Raw genomic sequence first — 16359 nt, 5'->3', positions numbered from 1 at the left:
CAGATACATAAAAATACACCCAAATGGATTTGCCTGTTAGGTTAAAGGACACGAGAAGAGGCCCTAACAATTTTAAATGCCTTACTCACACAAAAAATAAGATTTCTAGTGGAACTATTCCAGCTTGGAGGACAACTAAATATAGTGCCATGGGGAACAGAGAAAGGACGTCAGCAGACAGACTTGTAAAGCTGAAATAAGGTAAGTTAGCTAACAGTATTATACCATTGTTAATTTCCTGGTTCTGATCATTATACTGTACAGGGTTGTGCAGAAGCTCATATTTGGAGAAACTGGGTGAAGGATATATGGGAGTTTTTCAACTACTGTGTAAATACATATTACATTCAATATAAAAGTATTTCAAAATAAGACAAAAATGCAAATGGAAAAGTTTAATTGGCTTAAAATGGGAACAAGATAGGCACAATTTCAGAGTCCCCCAGTGGGGCTCTAAGAAGGGTGCAGAAAGCCACATCCACAGTGCACATGGGAAGGGACCCAGGCCCACCTGGTCGATGGAATCCCACATGTACAGTTCACCCTGCTGCTTGCGCTCTTCTTTCTTGTCCTCCACATTGACATCAACGTCACCTCGAGGGCCCAGCTTCTTATGCTGAAGGAAAAGAAATTCACACAGTCTCTCTCAAAACCCATGTTGAAAATCTGGAACCCGCGAGAACTCCTCCCCATCAGCCAGCCAGCTACCGCCACCTGCATCCTCCTGCCTCAGAGCTTTGGCTCTGTCTGTTCCGCTGCCTGGTCATCTCCCACTGCATTCAGCTCTGTCCTCGGGGCTTTGTCCTTAGAGGGGCCGTGCCTACCACTCGGTCCAAAAACAGGCCACACCACCTTCCCATCCCTGCCACCCTCCAACCCCAGTCCTGCTCTGTTTTTCTCATATTCTTGGCCCCAAGGACATCTGCTTGTCTTTAGTCTAGTTTTGTGTGTGTGTGTGTGTGTGTGTGTGTGTGTGAGAGAGAGAGAGAATATAAGCCCTTGAGGCAGAGATTCTGTTCTGCTTCCTGTTGAGTTGTGTGCTAGAACAGCACTTAGAGATAGTAAGTACTCAACAAATGCACAGAGAACAGTCACTACCTCATGTGCTCAGGTGAGCCAGGAACAGAGAGGAGCAAATGAGCCAGGCCCCCTGAAGCCCCACCTGCCAGATGCTGAGGGAGCCCTGGACCCCTGCCAGCCAGACCCCCATGCACCTGGTCCGCCTTCACCATGCAGGGAGTGTTTCAGTGACAACCGCCCGAGGAGCCCGTGGCGTTGACCCAACAGTCCCAGTGCACTGACACTCTTACCCACAGGACACCAATATCCCCTCATCCGGTGGGCTTGATGAAAGCCCCCTCACACTGTCCAGTCTCTCTCTGTTGGCAGATCTGTCCCCCACAATACCAGACCTCCTACAACAGAGGGACTGTGCCCAGTGTTTGTTGGTGACCCAGTGACAATTTAGGGAATGTGCCATGTGCTGGCATGGCCATACCCTCACATTTGTTATTTCCCCCATCTGGAAGGGTATCCCCCCTTCCCTGCCTATTGCTGTAGTTTGAATGTTTGGGTCCCCCCCCCAATTTATATGTTGAAACCTAATCATAATGTGATGGTATCAGGAGGTGGGCCCTTGGGAGGAGTAAGATCCCGGGGTAAAGATGGCATGAATGGGATTAGTGCCCTCCTAGGAGGTCCCAGAGAGCTGCCCTGCCCCTGCCACCACATGAGCACAGCAAGAAGTTGGCAGTCTACACCCAGAAGAGGGCCTTTGCAGTGCTACCCTGACCTCAAACTTCCCAGCCTCCAAAACAGTGAGTGGGAAGTTAATTTGTTGATAGACACTCAGCATATGATACTGGTTACAGCAGCCCAAACAAGTGCCAAGGTGGACCAAGGGACCTGGTGAAGACCTGTCCATCCTTCCCTGTGGCCTTGCTAGTTGTCTACAAAATCCATCTCCCTCCTAACAGCTGCCAGGTACAGCATTCAGATTTGGCCCCCATTGGATGGTCATGCACAGAGTTCACATGCACTGACCATGAAAGGAAGAGCCATGGACAACAGACAGCTCTTGCTCACAGGAAATGCTCTGCCCCAGAGGCCCAGCATGCCGCCCTGAGTGAGCTGGACTCAGACATGCCAAGCCTCAGCTCCCCCACAAAGGAGGACCAGGCTCCTGGGCAGACTGTCCTCATTTTTGTGCTGTGGGGAAAACTACAGATCCCATTCTCAGAATGTTAACAATGCATACAATTTTAAGGGAAGCCAATTATACTGAAATACAATTATTAAGATAGTAAATAAAAAATAATTCAATATAGTAATAGGCATGCTTCCTCATTAGCATCTTAAATAAGATGCACAGGCAGATCTAATCACCTCCATAATTCCCACATGGTAACAAACACAATGTTATTTTGAGATATCTGCAATAACTGAATGTGATATGAAAGTATCTGTGCCTTCCTTCTGCTGGTGACAAAGCCCAGGTGGCCTGCTGCTGACACTCACAATGGAAGGAAGCCCCGAGCTTTACAGACCGGTTCCAAAAAGAAGATGCAGCGTTTCCCCCTCAAGTTCATTTGCCCTCCCCCATCCTAGCCAGGGGCTCTTCGGGATCTGTAGAGCCCTAGCTAAACCCCTTGGGAGATGGGAGAGTAGGTGGTGAGGGTCTTGGGTCACCTTGCAGGCTGGACCTCAAAGCTCCTAGAACATTCTCCTTCAAATGAATAAGAAATGGTTTCAAATACTCTAAGCCATTGCTTCTGGTCTCCATCCTATTAATACAAATACCCCAATGTTCCCTTGGCATCACTAGGCCCAGGACCGTCGTCCCACAGTATCCACCTCCTTCACAGGCCTGGGGACTGGATGATTGGAACAGCTCCTGGGGTCACTTGGAGAGGGGCGTGGTGCCAAAGAACAAATGAGCAATCACAGATTCCTATTAGACCAATCACCAGTCAGTGCGTGGAGAGCACCTGCGCGGGACGTAGCCGCAATTGCTAGTGCACCAAGGCGAAGGAGATAGGTTCTACATTACCCCTGAAACCCAGGGGGACACAGAGGCACCTCGAGGGTAAGTGGCCTTCCCAAGGCCATGAAGTTGGTAAGGAGAGCAGCACCTGGAGCAAGGCGGCCTACCTTGATGATGATCTTCTCCCGCAGCTGGCTGGGCGACGGCAGCTGGTCGGCACTGGCCTCCGTGGGCTTTGTCAGCAGCTGGTCGCCAAACACCTCCTTGAAGACCTTGGCCATGTGGCGCTGCTGCTCCACGCAGCAGTGCTCCTCGATGGACAGGATCAAAGGGAAGCTGCAGCAGTAGGGCAGGGTCAGTTCAGGAGCGGGGCGGGCACCTCCACGGCTGCCCCACACGGACCCATGACGCCTGCGCCCTGGCTCAGCCGAGGAGGTGGACACCGCGCCAGAACTCAGGCCCTGCTGACCCCAGAGCAATCATCAGCCACTTTCCTATGTTCATTGTGTCTAGGTACAAACTACAGCAACTTTTCTCGGTGCTTTTCTTTTAACTTATGCACATCTTTAAATTTAAAAAAATAAAAATAAAAAAGCCCCCGAAGTTTTAGCTTCTAACCTACAAAAGAGGTGAAAACACAGTACAATGAGTACTCATGTGTCAACTAGAGGCCCCAGTGTTAGCATTTTCCTGGGTGCACCTGCTTATCCTATTTATTTTTTCCCATTTTTATAAAGTGTAATTGTTTCGTTATGTTCATTTATCACACGTATGTGCATTGTATGCACGTGTATATACTGATATATTATTTGTGTATGTGTGCATCATGCACATTTTGTGTGTGCAGGTACAGCTGAATCTCATTGTCTGTGGGTGCCATGGTCCATGAGTCACTGCCAACACTGACCTGAGCCATCTGCTCCTCAGGGGAAAGACTGGCTTAGAATCTTTCAAGCCTTTGGTCACATTTTTATCAACTGTTAATTTGAAGACCTTTTTTAATGAGCTTCTGTTTGAAGACACCTCATTCAGTATATCCTGCTGACTCATTAACAGAACTAGAAGTTGTGCTTGAAGGCAGCTGATCTATCACATGGATTTTCGGGCACATCACAGCCTTCTTGTTCTCAGGAACCCCACCCAGCACTTCTGCCCTGTGCTTGGGGCCACTTCAAAAGGTGAAGTCACCAGCCAAAGTTCAAAAATATGAAAAACATGGCATGAGAGAGACGACCAAAAGGACACTTGTTTGCATTTCAAGGACTGAAAACAAGAAGGCAAAGCATCTCTGCATCTGAGCTGGGCACGTGCGCATCAGATGACTCAAATTTCCCACCACTTGTCATATGCCCAGAAATGACCTCAAAAGTGCTTTGCAATTTGGAGTTAGAAATAAATTTTAGAATACAGAAGCCACCAATAAGAACTGATTTTATATGTGTGTGTATCATTTGAACAAGTATATCTATGCCTATATATGATTTGTAATGTGCCCAAGGTACATACATGCACACATTTACATTTTTTCCTGAGCCATTTGAAAGGAGGCTCAGAAATCCCCCCACCTATATCTGCTAAGAACCAGGCCACTCTCCTGCCTGCCCACACCACCATTACTGAACTCAGGAAATTATCATTAATTCAATATCACTGAATAGATAGTGCATACTCAAATTTCCCCAACTAGTGAAGAAATGTAATATATAGCTAGGTTCTTTCCATCTAGAATCCATCTGAGGTTTGTGCAATGCATTTATTATGAAGCAAAACTATTTCGAAGGCAGGTGTGTCTCTACCATAAATAGGAAGCCGCAGCACCAGTGGAAAGCAGAGTACACATGGAGGGGGGGGGGCTTTAAAATAAAATCATTTAGCCATGTTTCACCTCAAGACAATCCTGGGAAACACAGATTTAAGCCCCCATCCTGGTCCACACAGCCGAGCTTCCAGAACAAAGAAGACACAGAAAACTCCATTGGGAGCCAACTCTGAATGGAATGGATGCTGCTTATAATCTTTTTAAAAATCCTTCTTAATATGAACACTCATCCATTTTACCACAAAACAATGTATTTGACTATAGGGTCCAGCCTTGCAGGTCCCCTTTTTGACCACAAAGCCCTCCCCCAGCTATGAGCAAGGCCATGCCCTGTGACTGCACAGCCACTCCCAGCCACAAGCACTGTGAAATCAAAGCATTCTCCCCAAGAAGTCTGCTATGGCATGAAGGCTGAATGTCCCCAAAGGCTTGGTCCCCAGGTGGCAGATCAGAGGTGGAAACCTTTAAGAAATGGGGCCTAGTGGGAAGTCCTTAGGTCTCAGGAGTGAGCCCTTGAAGGGGACTGTGGGACCCTGGCCTCCTCTTCTTCCTCTTTGCTCCCTGGCTCACCATGTAAGTGGTCTTGTTCTGCCATGAAGTGCTGCCTCACTACAGCCCAAGACAACGGGGCCACTCATGGCCTGGAACCTCCAAAACTTGAGCCAAAATAACCCTTTTCCCTTTATAATTTCATTATCTCGGATATCTTGTTACAGTGACAAAAAGCTAATAGAGTCTGATTGATTTCACCATCTCTGTTAACTCGGGGTCCTTCATGGCTTCACAGACAGTGGAAGTCAGCACAAGCAAGGGCTGAGGCTCTTGGGAGAGAGGCCGAAATGCAGACTGTGTGTGCACTGATTTGAAGGTTTCCTACTGTTGGGAGTCGCCCCAGCTCCAAAGACTAACTTCCCCATCCTCCCCAGAAGAGCTGTCCAATGGTGAGCCCTGCTGGCTCACATGATCCTTACCCACCAATCAGACTAGCCCTGCTGGCTCACATGATCCTTACCCACCAATCAGAAAGCACCCCATGCCAACTGTCAAACCCTTCAACCATTAAACTGTCATAACTGTCAAACCACCCCCGGCTCTATAAATATGCAGAGCTGTTCCTCAATGAAGGGGCATTTTCTCCAACAGCAAGCCTTAATCGTTCTTTCACCTACCAGGTAGGAAAAAACACTCAGACACAGTGCGAGAACTGGGTAGATATCACCGTGTCTAGTCTTCACTGCCGCCCTGTGAGGTACGCGTAATTATCACCTCTGTTTTTAAGATGTGGGAACCACAGCAGTGAACGGTGAGTGCCTATCAGGTTGCTAATGAACAGAGCGGGATTCAGACTCCGAGAGAGATCCCAGCGTCCCTTCTCATGGTGCTGTTACCCGCCAGGAACGTCAAAGAGAGCATCACGCCACTGAGGCCACCGTGGACCTCTCACCAGCCCCTGGTAGTGACTTTGGCCAAGAGGAGGTGCAGACCCACAGTGTTTGGGGAAGGAGGGGGTGGGCAGTTCAGTGTGTGTGTCTGTCTGTCCCACACTAGCCACTTTCCCTTAAAGGCAACTGGCCAGCTGACCTGGAGGCAACGAAGGCGTGGTCTTTGATGGCCTGGACGACGTCATCAAACTTGATCTTGGTGGTCCGCGTCCAGCCGTGGTAGATGATGGGCTTCCCGTCAGGCCCGTCCCAGCAGTCCACTACGGGAGAAACAGGGCAGCTCAGCAGCAGCCATCCGGGCCAAGGGCAGCAAGGTCAGGGCTGCTCCCACAGCAGCCCAGGGACCAGGACTCCGAGGAGCACCCCCAGGCACACAGGGATTCACCGTGTACCTGGGGTTACCCGCCCACTCATAAAACCCAATGCTTCTCCAAAGAGAAATAGTCCCAACGCCTCTTTTTACTAAGCTCTCCACAGTGTGTCTGCTTTTCCCACGTCCCCTGGGGAAGCCTTGCTTGCCTCTCGGCCAGTGAAGTAACAGAGGGCATGAAAAGACCGTCAAAGGTTCAGGTGAAATATTCAAACAGAAGCAGACTATGGAGGTGAGCGACCCCCAAATTTTCAACCCCCCCCTCACCTAAGCTAAGAGCTTCTGACTTATTTTTTCACATTTGCTTTTTGGGAGAATCTATAGAATAATTACTACTAAACTTGATACCATGGTGAGTGTTTTTGGTAACACTGGAATCTGAACCCCTGGTTTATGCCTTCTTCCAGCCAAATCCACTGCTATGCTGTCCCAAACACATCAGTGTTAGAGGCTTGGTCCCAGGGTTGAGGGGAGTGCTAATCAGAGGGGACAGGGCCTTTAGGAGGTGTGGCCTAGGGGGAGGTCTTCAGGTCACTGAGGGCATATCCTTGAAGGGGACTGTGGGACACAAGCCCCTCCCTCCTCCTAGCACATGATGTGAGAGGGTTTGCTCCACCATGCTTTCCCTCCATGATGGGCTTCATCTGAGCTGTGAACCAAAATAAACCTTTTGTCTTTATAATTATGACAGGCCTTTTGCGACAGTAAGCAGAAGCTGACTAATACATCTGCCTAGGAACCTTTGAGATTAAGTGAGGCTGGAAGGGAGAAAGCCAGACAGATGACAAAAAGGCAGCACAGAAATAAGGCCTCTGCCATCAGCCCAGCCATGGAGGCCCTGCTTGTCCTTTCCATAAATGCTCACGAATGCCCCAATAGTGGTGAGACGCGGTGCCTGGGCACACGGGAACCAGTGCTAGAAGTAGAGGGCATTGACTTGCCTTCTCTTAAAAGCAGGGGGTGGCCCAGCCTCCCACTCTTTTGGGACACTCTCTGGGTGCCCAAAGCATTCTGGGCGAGGCTTGAGTAGTCATTCCTTGACTCGGGGACAGACAGGTGTCTTCCAGGGAAAGGTCCTTGCCACTTCCCTCACTATAGGTACTCCTGGCACCAGGCCTCCCTCAGCCTGTCCAGCTTGTCTCTGATTCAGCCCTTTAAACCCAAAAAGCTCCGAGCAGCTAGAGAGGCAGTGGCCCCAGTGGCTGTGCCACTTCCTCCAGGACGGGCTACTCACGTTCGATGCAGCGGCAGCCCATGCGCAGGCAGCGAATGTACGCTTCCGGGGACGACTCGCTGCGCAGCTGGTCACCTGTGAGGTACCTGAGACAGGAGAGTGGGTGGCCATGAGGGGAGGGAGCACGCAGGGCAGCCATGCACCTCAAGGTGTCCCCTGGGAACATCGGAGCCCTAGTCCCCACAGCTCTAAGTTCTCCCTGTCTAGAAATGCCTGAACCAAGGCCCGGTCAGACACACAGTCCCAGGGCTGCACTGGTCACTAGCTTAGACATAGGCCACCTGCCAGAAGTGAATGATGGCCCCTGGCAACCCAGAGCCTGGGATGGCGTGTTCTTTCTAGAACTTGGTCAAAGGGTTTCGGGAGTGAGAAAGAGCAGATGATAAATCAAGGCCCCACGGCCGCCCACTGGGCCTGGCTGTCAGCAGTGCTGGCCCTCAGCATGCTCTCAGTGCTGCAGGCCACACAGAGTAGGTGCCCAGCAGCAGCTGGTGGCCTTCATTGCTGTGAGCCACGCCCACCAAATGTCCACAGGGACACTCATACACTCCTCACCGCGGCCACCCACGTGTCAAGGGACTGTGTCCCTTCACTGTCTCCTCCTACGTCTGGGAAAACCCACCGACAAGAATGAACAGGGCAGGGAAGACAGAACCATGGAGTCGATTTGCCCCTGAAATACCTCACTCCGAGGTACTCAGAGGATGACGTACCCACAGGCCTTTTCTCAGTACCCCCCACCACCTGCAGTGACACTTGAGAGAGCACAGCCTACCACCTTTCTTTTCTCTCTCTGCACCCACCAGGGACAGGGCCTGGCCCAGAGCAGACACTCCATAAATACCAGTCAACGGCCAACTGAATTGCTTTGCTATGTCCACTGAGACGCCCAACTTGCAAAAAGGCAGGTTTGCCGACTTAGGGTTTAGGGCCATCGACAAAGGATTATTACTCCAACACCAACTTGGAGAGGAAGCTGTGTCCCCCACCCCTTCCAGAAGCTTCTGCACATCCCAGTGTGAGCAACTGGCACTCCCTCTCTACCCTGTGTGACAGGCCTTGCCAGGGCAGCCCCCTGGGGCACCGGCCACTTGGCCCCTTGGCCCCCGGGCCACCGGGCTGGCAGGAAGCTCACGTGTTGTGGGACGAGGAGATCCAGTAGTGCGACAAGGGGTTATTCATGTCCTGCATGTCCACCACATCGTACTTCTCGTCCCAGATGCTGTTTTCTCGTGAAAACAGGTACGTGAGGAACTGAAAGAGAAACAGAGGCAGAGCCGTGGCTTGAGGACCCCGTCTGGCTGTTTCTGCTCTGTGCCCACACAGGGAGAGGGCAGCTCTGACACATGCACCCACACATGGCTTCCCGGATTCTCAACACACCGGCTCAGGTGGCATAAGGCCACAGCCACCCTGGGCTTCCTGCTCTCTGCAATGTTTTCTTTTTTAATGTTTATTCCAAAATGTTTGCTTCCTACACAGAAGTTTTCCGTCATTACAGTAACAAACGTCTGTGAACTCGCCACCCAACTGAAAACCCAGAATGTTCCCAGAATCACATTACCCAAAGGCAGGACACTTCCTATCCCAACACCTAGCTCCTTAAAATAAAAAATAAAAAAAATCAGAAGCCCAAGTGACCCGGGCTGCACTCTACCTGGGAGAGCCTCCCCTGCTGCCCTGAGCAAGGTGGACACAGCCATCCCTGCCCCAGCCACAGTTTTCAATCTTGTTCACAGCGACATGTCTTCCCTGGTGGCAGCGCCCTCTAGTGGCAGATCACACAGCCACACAGGGAACAGGCACAGGAAAGGCAAGGCAGGAACAACCCCAAACCTGGGGAGCCCCTCAGAGACAGAGGGACCCGGGGCAGCTGACGGCAGTGCCCTCCGAGGGAAGAGACCCAGGAAACAAACCCTGGAGGACACAGGCACAGCCAGCCGTGCCCACGCAGCAGTGAGCTCCCCACTCACCTCATCCACAAACAAGAAGGGTTCGGCAGTTTCCCTCACTGTGTCGTCGATGAACTTGGTCATCCGCTCCCGGACCTTGTTCAGATCCTGAGCCCACAGCTCCTGGAAATTACAAAGAGAACAAGAAATCACCAAAATGACAACTGACAAAATTCCTCACCACTCAGGATCTATCCAGTTGTAAAGACCAAACTATTGACCAATTCTGAATTCCTTGGCCATCCTTGGCCATCAGGGGCCACATATCAAGGTCTTGGCCAGGGGTCAGCAAATAGACTCTAAAAAGGACCTAAGAGCAAATATTTTAGGCTCTGCAGGCCACAGGGTGATAATTCAACCACTGCCTATGCAAACACAGCCACAGACAATATGAGACACATGGGCGTGGCTATGTTCCAATAAAACTTTATTTGCAAAAAACAAGAAGAGGGCTACACTTGACCCATAAGCTGGTTGCCGATGCATGCCCTGAAATAGTCTGCTACATTGGTTGCTATAAAGCAGCCAAGGAGCATGGCGGTTGTGACAGCCTGCCAGGGTTACCTGCCTGGCTCGTCCTCTCCTTCCATAAGGGCAACCTTAGGCAAGATATATGCCCTCTGTGTGTGTCCACATTCATGAAATTGAAATTATAGTGTTTGCTGCACGCTTCAGCAAGGGACTGCATAGAAGGTGGTTATGGGCTTAACGTGGCACCTGGCACACACTCAATTCATGAAAGTTTGTACAAATAATTACCATCCCCAATGGCCATCTTCAGCCCATACAAGGCTGCAAGTCCTATACTGTTACTGTCATTTTAGAGACAGAACACAGAAGCCCAGGTCCATTAAAAAATGACCCCAAGTCCACAGGGCTCATAAGTGGCAGAGTCCAGTTTCCAAGTAACTAAACTTTGGAGAGTGGAAATAGAATCCGATCATGCCCTCTTTTCAGGGAGTCAGCCAAGCAAGGCTGCTCAGAGATGGCTAAGGCCTGGAATATACCCAGCCAGTTCCAAAACAGCTTCTGCAGTCTTAGAATTCCAAAGTCCTTTTGGAAAAGAACACATCGCATACAGTCACTCTGCTTTCCTCTCCACACCCCCAAACCCCCAAGCCCCCAACATTCACAGGCAAAAGGAATGAACTGTGGCACACACTCCAGCTTTGACTGTGGGTTTCAGATATCCTAAAACCTCTGTCCTTATGGATAATAAAAGCAAATGTGCTGGCAGACGTGAGTGTGGTTGGATGGGAAGGGTCAGAGGAGGGTGTCAGGAAAGACAAAAAGCTGAAGCACAGGTGCAAATGGCGTGGACAAGACCTGCCTTGCTGGCACGGGATGCAAAACCACAACAAGCCCTGCCGAGGCCTCATGCAAATCCGCCGGGATCTGCGGCACAGAACGGCGGAGGCTGGGAGCAGTGAGTTCATCTCCATGTGGTCCTTAGATCTCTGAATAGGCAATGTGAAGCTTCAGTGGTAGGATACCGATGGCAATCCCTTGCTGGCCCAGATGTCCCAAAGAGGCTGGACCCGGCTCCCTTCCTTCCATCCCCACGAAGCATTTGATTTTATTAAAAGGCACAGTTCTTAGCAAATATAATCTGACACTGGACTGGCTGTGCACAAAGAGACCTCTGCCTGAGGGAGACGACAATTCAATGTTCTAGGAGGGAAAAAAGCATCTACATGATGTGGGTGGCTGCACTAAGTACCTGCGACAATGAAAACGACAAAGAACGATGACGAAAATAAAAATAAATGGTGCTGGCAGTCACCCTGGGCACTGGCTCTGCCGGGGCCTGTGCTGAGCTCTCTCAGCAGAGTGACTCATCCAGGATGTACCAGGACTCCAGAGGGTGTGTGATACTCTCCACGCAACATAAACGGGGAACAGAGGCCTCTGTGTTAAATAACAGGACCTAATGGGGAAGCTGAAACCAAACCCAAGCACAGGGGCTCTAGGGGCTGAACTTCAACCCCTTTTTGTGGAGTAACACCCAGGGCTGGCTATACTTAGCCAGGCCCCTGCTAGAAACGTGGATGGCTCCCGGTTTCCATTCCTACTAGAATACTGCTGTTATTTCCTCAGGACATGTGCCTAGGAGGGCAACTATTTAATCAAAGTGTATGCATCTTGGTTCAGTGTTTTCATCTTAACAGCACATAGCCAAATGGTTTCTAGAAAAGTTGTAATAATTTGCACAAAGTACTATAGTAGCCATTTTATATGAACACCACCACCCTAAAAAAATGTCACACAGATCCCCAGGTTCACAGAGCGCCCCTGCCCTTTGCTCCTGGCCCTATGACCCTAAGCTCTAAGGGCACCCAGCCGCTGGGGCCCACCGGGGGAATCCTGCAATATAGTAGGTAACCACTAGGTGGGGCTAAATCTACACCCAAGTCAGCCTACTGGGAAGTTCTGGAACATCCTGGCTACTGGTATCAGTAATTGTATCAACTTAACTCCAAAAGTTCCCTGCAAAACTGAACAATCCAAGCAAAGAAGAGCAAAGAATCTCACAAGTAACTGTGCCCAACAGAATTAATTTTCCCCCTTCCTTTTAACCTACCTCCATCACTTTCCCTGGGCCCTACACAAGCAGGGTATGATGGGCACAACACCCATCAAAGTCCTCTTTCACCATGGCCCAGAGCACCAGGGACCTGCTGACACTGCCTGGGCGCTTATGCAAAATGTGCCTCCCTCCTGTCATTAGCCTCTCTACCATCAACGAAACCCAAACCCGGGCAGGGTACTGGGTGGCAGACACCAAGAAACCACTCACTGTGTCAGGTGAAATAGGAGGACTGTGGCTGTGGCTTTTAAAAACAAGTCCCCTTCTGTGCAGGAGAGCTACTGAAGCATTTATAAGTCAAAGGCTACAAAATCCAGGCCACAGAGTTCAGCAAAGGAACGGAGAAGGGGGCAGGTCAGGGAGACTCGGGTGGAGATGGGAGGGAGGTGAAATAAAACTGGCAAGATGTTCCTAATTCTAAGTCTGAGTAATGGGGACGTATGGTTCGCGATCTACTTCTGTGTATGTTTGAAATATCTGGCAACTCAGTATTTTTATGTAAATTAAATTCATTTTGTCATGAACCTTAAACAGTTCTAAAACTATAAAGTCTATTCAAAAAGATAAAGAAGTCAAATAAATAAGGGAAAACGTCAATGAGACTCCAGTAATATAAAGAGAAATTTTAAAATCATGCAACTATACTTGTGTGGACAGACACGTACACACAGCCCTACTGCAATCTTCTCTGACCCCCCATGGTTCGGAGCAGTGTGAGCTCTCATCCCTATTTACCAAGGGGAAATGGGTTGAGAGAGGCTGAGCACCCTGCCCCAAGGCTGTGCAGCGAGGGAGACTTCAGACCCCAGGTCACAGAGCTTTCAACATCAGCCTAAAGAACAAGGCACCACGGTCAGAGAGGCTACTGCTGTTCTATGACAGTCAGAGGCCAGGTGGACACGGTGTCCCCTGAAGGCACCCCCAGTCTCAGTACCCTTGCCATTCTCTCACCTGCTGCTCATGTAAGAGAAACCTCTGGAAGTCCTGCAGGTAGACGGCAGAGGCATCCGGCCGATCAGTGTTGCTGCCCTCAGGGAAAGAGAGCACATTAGAGAGAGAAAAATCAACAGAGGGCCCCCGCTCCACCCAGAGTGCCCAGCCCCCACTCTGCCAGGTACCAGGCTGGCCCCCAGATGATGCAGGTGAATGACACAGAGTCCCTGACCTAGGAGGACTCAAGGAGGGGCCCTAACACCAGAATCTCAGAAAGTGGAGCCTGGACTCTGCATTTGGCCATTCCCAGCGCCATCCAAGGTCTGGGGATGAAGCACGAAGTAGGGCCACAGAGAAGACCGAGGAACCAAGCAAGAGAGATGAGGCAGGAAGGTGCTGCCCGGGGGAGAGCCCAGAGGGCCCCACCCAGACCTGGAGGGCCAGGGAGGCCTTCTGGAGGAGAGGCATCGACCCCAGAGAGTGAGGAGGGGTGAGTGGGATGGAGATGAAAAGTGTCCAGCAGGGGCCCAAGGAAGAGGGGTAGGGGACGATTCCAGAGGGGAAGGTGGGGGCCAGGAGGCAGGGAGGGCAGGACCTCAGGGCCACAGTGTGCACAGCCCCTGCTGGACAGGGCCACATGAGGAGCCCATTTAGCAGGAGCTGATGCTAGAGGAGCAAATGGACCAGAGCCTGGGCCTCCTCAGAGTGTGCCGAGCCCTCAGAAGCAGCTGCAGTGCAGGACTCTGCCAGGGAGCCAGCAGGGGCCCTCGGTCTGGAGACCCTTCCTCTGGACAGAGGGATCCTTCACTCTGATCACAGGCAGGGCCCCTTCCGCAGCAGGCTGTGGACGGCCGCTTCCAGGAGAGGACATTTGCAACTACCAAAAGCCCAAAACCTCACTGAATGGGCACAAGCCTCTGCTGGTTTCCAGGGAAGCACACTCCACAGAGGAGAGAACTGCCCGAGCACACGCGAAAGAGTGGTAAAGAGGTGGATTTACACTACATGGGAGACCTAACGGGCTGGAGCCACTCCCCTTACCAACACCAAGAGTCACAAGTCGGCTGTCTCAGACTTGTTACAAAGACATTCCTGAGCAGCCTCCAGGCCTCACACTAACCCTTCCACCCAAACTCTGAAAGTCTTCATTTGACACCTCCGTTGGCATCTTGGAGCTCTAGTTTAGAGAGTGACAGAGGGAAAGTCACTCCTCACTGAGGACTGTTGGTGCCCTACAGGCCATATTCTAGGTGCCACTTCACTCCATGCAAACGCTTCCGGTCAGACAGGCTTGGGAAACACAAGACCCCTGACAAATCCCCCACCTGGGGACTCCTGAGGCACAGAAAAGTCCTGACGAGTCCTGCAGCACTGACTTTGGATAACGCTGTCACCATAGACCTGAGTCCTCACCATGTGCCCGGCATCAGGAGGCACTGTACACGCTTCACCCACTTTAATTCAGTGCAACCTGCTTAACCAGGAATCTCCATTAACCTCACTTTAGCTTCTGTAGGAACCCTGCTAACTTGTCAAGTCCAGGAAGCACACTCTAGGAAGGAACCCCGAGGTACACAGGCTTCTTTGTAGAGCCTTTTGGACCATCCACCCAACACTCTCCACCCCGTTGCTGTGGCCCCTCTCCCATGCCACCTGCTCAGGCTGGCCGGTCCCCTGCCAGGGACCCTGTCCCTGAAGATCAGTAATGGCACAGTGGTGTCCCTTCACAAAGGCCAGCTGCACCCAAGGCATAGCTAACCTGAAAAGCAATGACATATAGAGGTGCCTCACCCCAGGATGAACACCGCGGAGTCCTTCTTGAATTCGTCAAGAATCTGAAAAGGAAAACATGCACAAAATGATATTGGACAAGTCACACGATGCCAACAAAAAGACTTGTTAAAATATCACCACGGGAATCCATGTTAGCTGTAACCATTTAGATGGAACAGAAACTTCTGGAGCAAAAGGGAGAAGTCTCCCTCCCTCATCAGTCCTCCTCCTGAGAAGCGACCGCTCTTTGTGATCAGATCAGCTTCCTCCTGGAGCTTGATCTACGGGTGTTCATCTACCTAGAGCTCACTTTAGCACATCACCCACGTCTCCCGCAACTTCAGGCTGGTGTCTCCTGCTTCACGCATGATTCTGCAACCTCAAGCAGCCCTCTTCACTGGTTTGAAAAGCCACATTTTATTTCATGATACATGTCAGTCAACTTGTTCTCACACCAGTCTTATAAGGAGACCCCTGCTTACACACGTCCACCCTGGCCCATGCTCCAGCGTTCCCACAGGCCATCTTCCTAGAACCAAATCCCAGCGTGAGATTTGCACATGAGCTCCCAGACAATCACTCTCAAAACATCGACCCTGCTGGGTACCCCCACTGGACCATGTCACCTTCCCTCCCAGCATCGCTACATTTCAAATCCTCAGTGTTTCAAAGATGGTATTTCTCATCTTCAAATCCAAGAGCAGGAAGAAAGGCCAGACGGCTTCAGTTCTGCTCTACCAGCCTGTGACATGGGCACCTTCCTCCTGCTTCTACTCACACCAGCTCATCTGCTGAGCACTGGACATACAAATGCGCACACACACACAGCCCTTGTCTGGGACTGGACACTGCAATTGTGTAAGTATTTGAGTAATTCTTCTGGACAGAAATGGAAATGCAGCCACTGGCCTGTGACTAACACTAATGATATAAAACAGCCACCAGGCCACCTGGGTCCTTTTGCCAAACTACCTGGAATTGTGAGGATGAGGAATATCGCTGATAGTCTAGAGGCAGCCCACAGGCTGGGGAAGCACAGGGGAGGGTCCCCATCAGTGTACACAGGTGTGTTACTTTTTTCTGGAAAGATGATCCATATCTTCCATCAGCATCCCAGAGAAGTAGTTCACCCCCAAAGGCTAAGGGCCACTCTTTAGACAAACGCAGAAGTACTTCCTTTCATGGCACAGCCGTAAATGGGGGGTGGCTTTGCCAGCTGCTCTTTGAGCTCACTTGGCACTTGGGTCACCAGCTCAAGCTGGTGCT

General features: G+C 50.8%; 1 protein-coding gene across 2 annotated transcripts in view; it reads right to left on the bottom strand.

Moving 5' to 3' along the window:
* Plcg2 (phospholipase C gamma 2) overlaps positions 1-16359 on the bottom strand; it is a 128824-nt gene that overhangs the window by 45857 nt on the left and 66608 nt on the right. For both annotated transcript variants that reach the window (XM_046435278.2, XM_046435277.2), the window contains 8 exons: positions 15112-15155; positions 13339-13411; positions 9822-9923; positions 8984-9102; positions 7849-7934; positions 6384-6504; positions 3151-3319; positions 512-616 (listed from right to left, as the gene is read on the bottom strand). In XM_046435278.2, the coding sequence (XP_046291234.1) occupies positions 512-616; positions 3151-3319; positions 6384-6504; positions 7849-7934; positions 8984-9102; positions 9822-9923; positions 13339-13411; positions 15112-15155 (819 nt within the window). The remainder of the gene's footprint in view (positions 1-511; positions 617-3150; positions 3320-6383; positions 6505-7848; positions 7935-8983; positions 9103-9821; positions 9924-13338; positions 13412-15111; positions 15156-16359) is intronic.

The sequence above is a fragment of the Marmota monax genome, unplaced genomic scaffold (genome assembly GCF_021218885.2).
Source record: "Marmota monax isolate L192 unplaced genomic scaffold, Marmota_monax_Labrador192_F-V1.1 WCK01_AAM20220418_F8-fsc00024, whole genome shotgun sequence".
In the NCBI taxonomy this organism is placed as follows: Eukaryota; Metazoa; Chordata; class Mammalia; order Rodentia; family Sciuridae; genus Marmota; species Marmota monax.
This window is presented reverse-complemented; position numbering and strand designations above follow the sequence as displayed.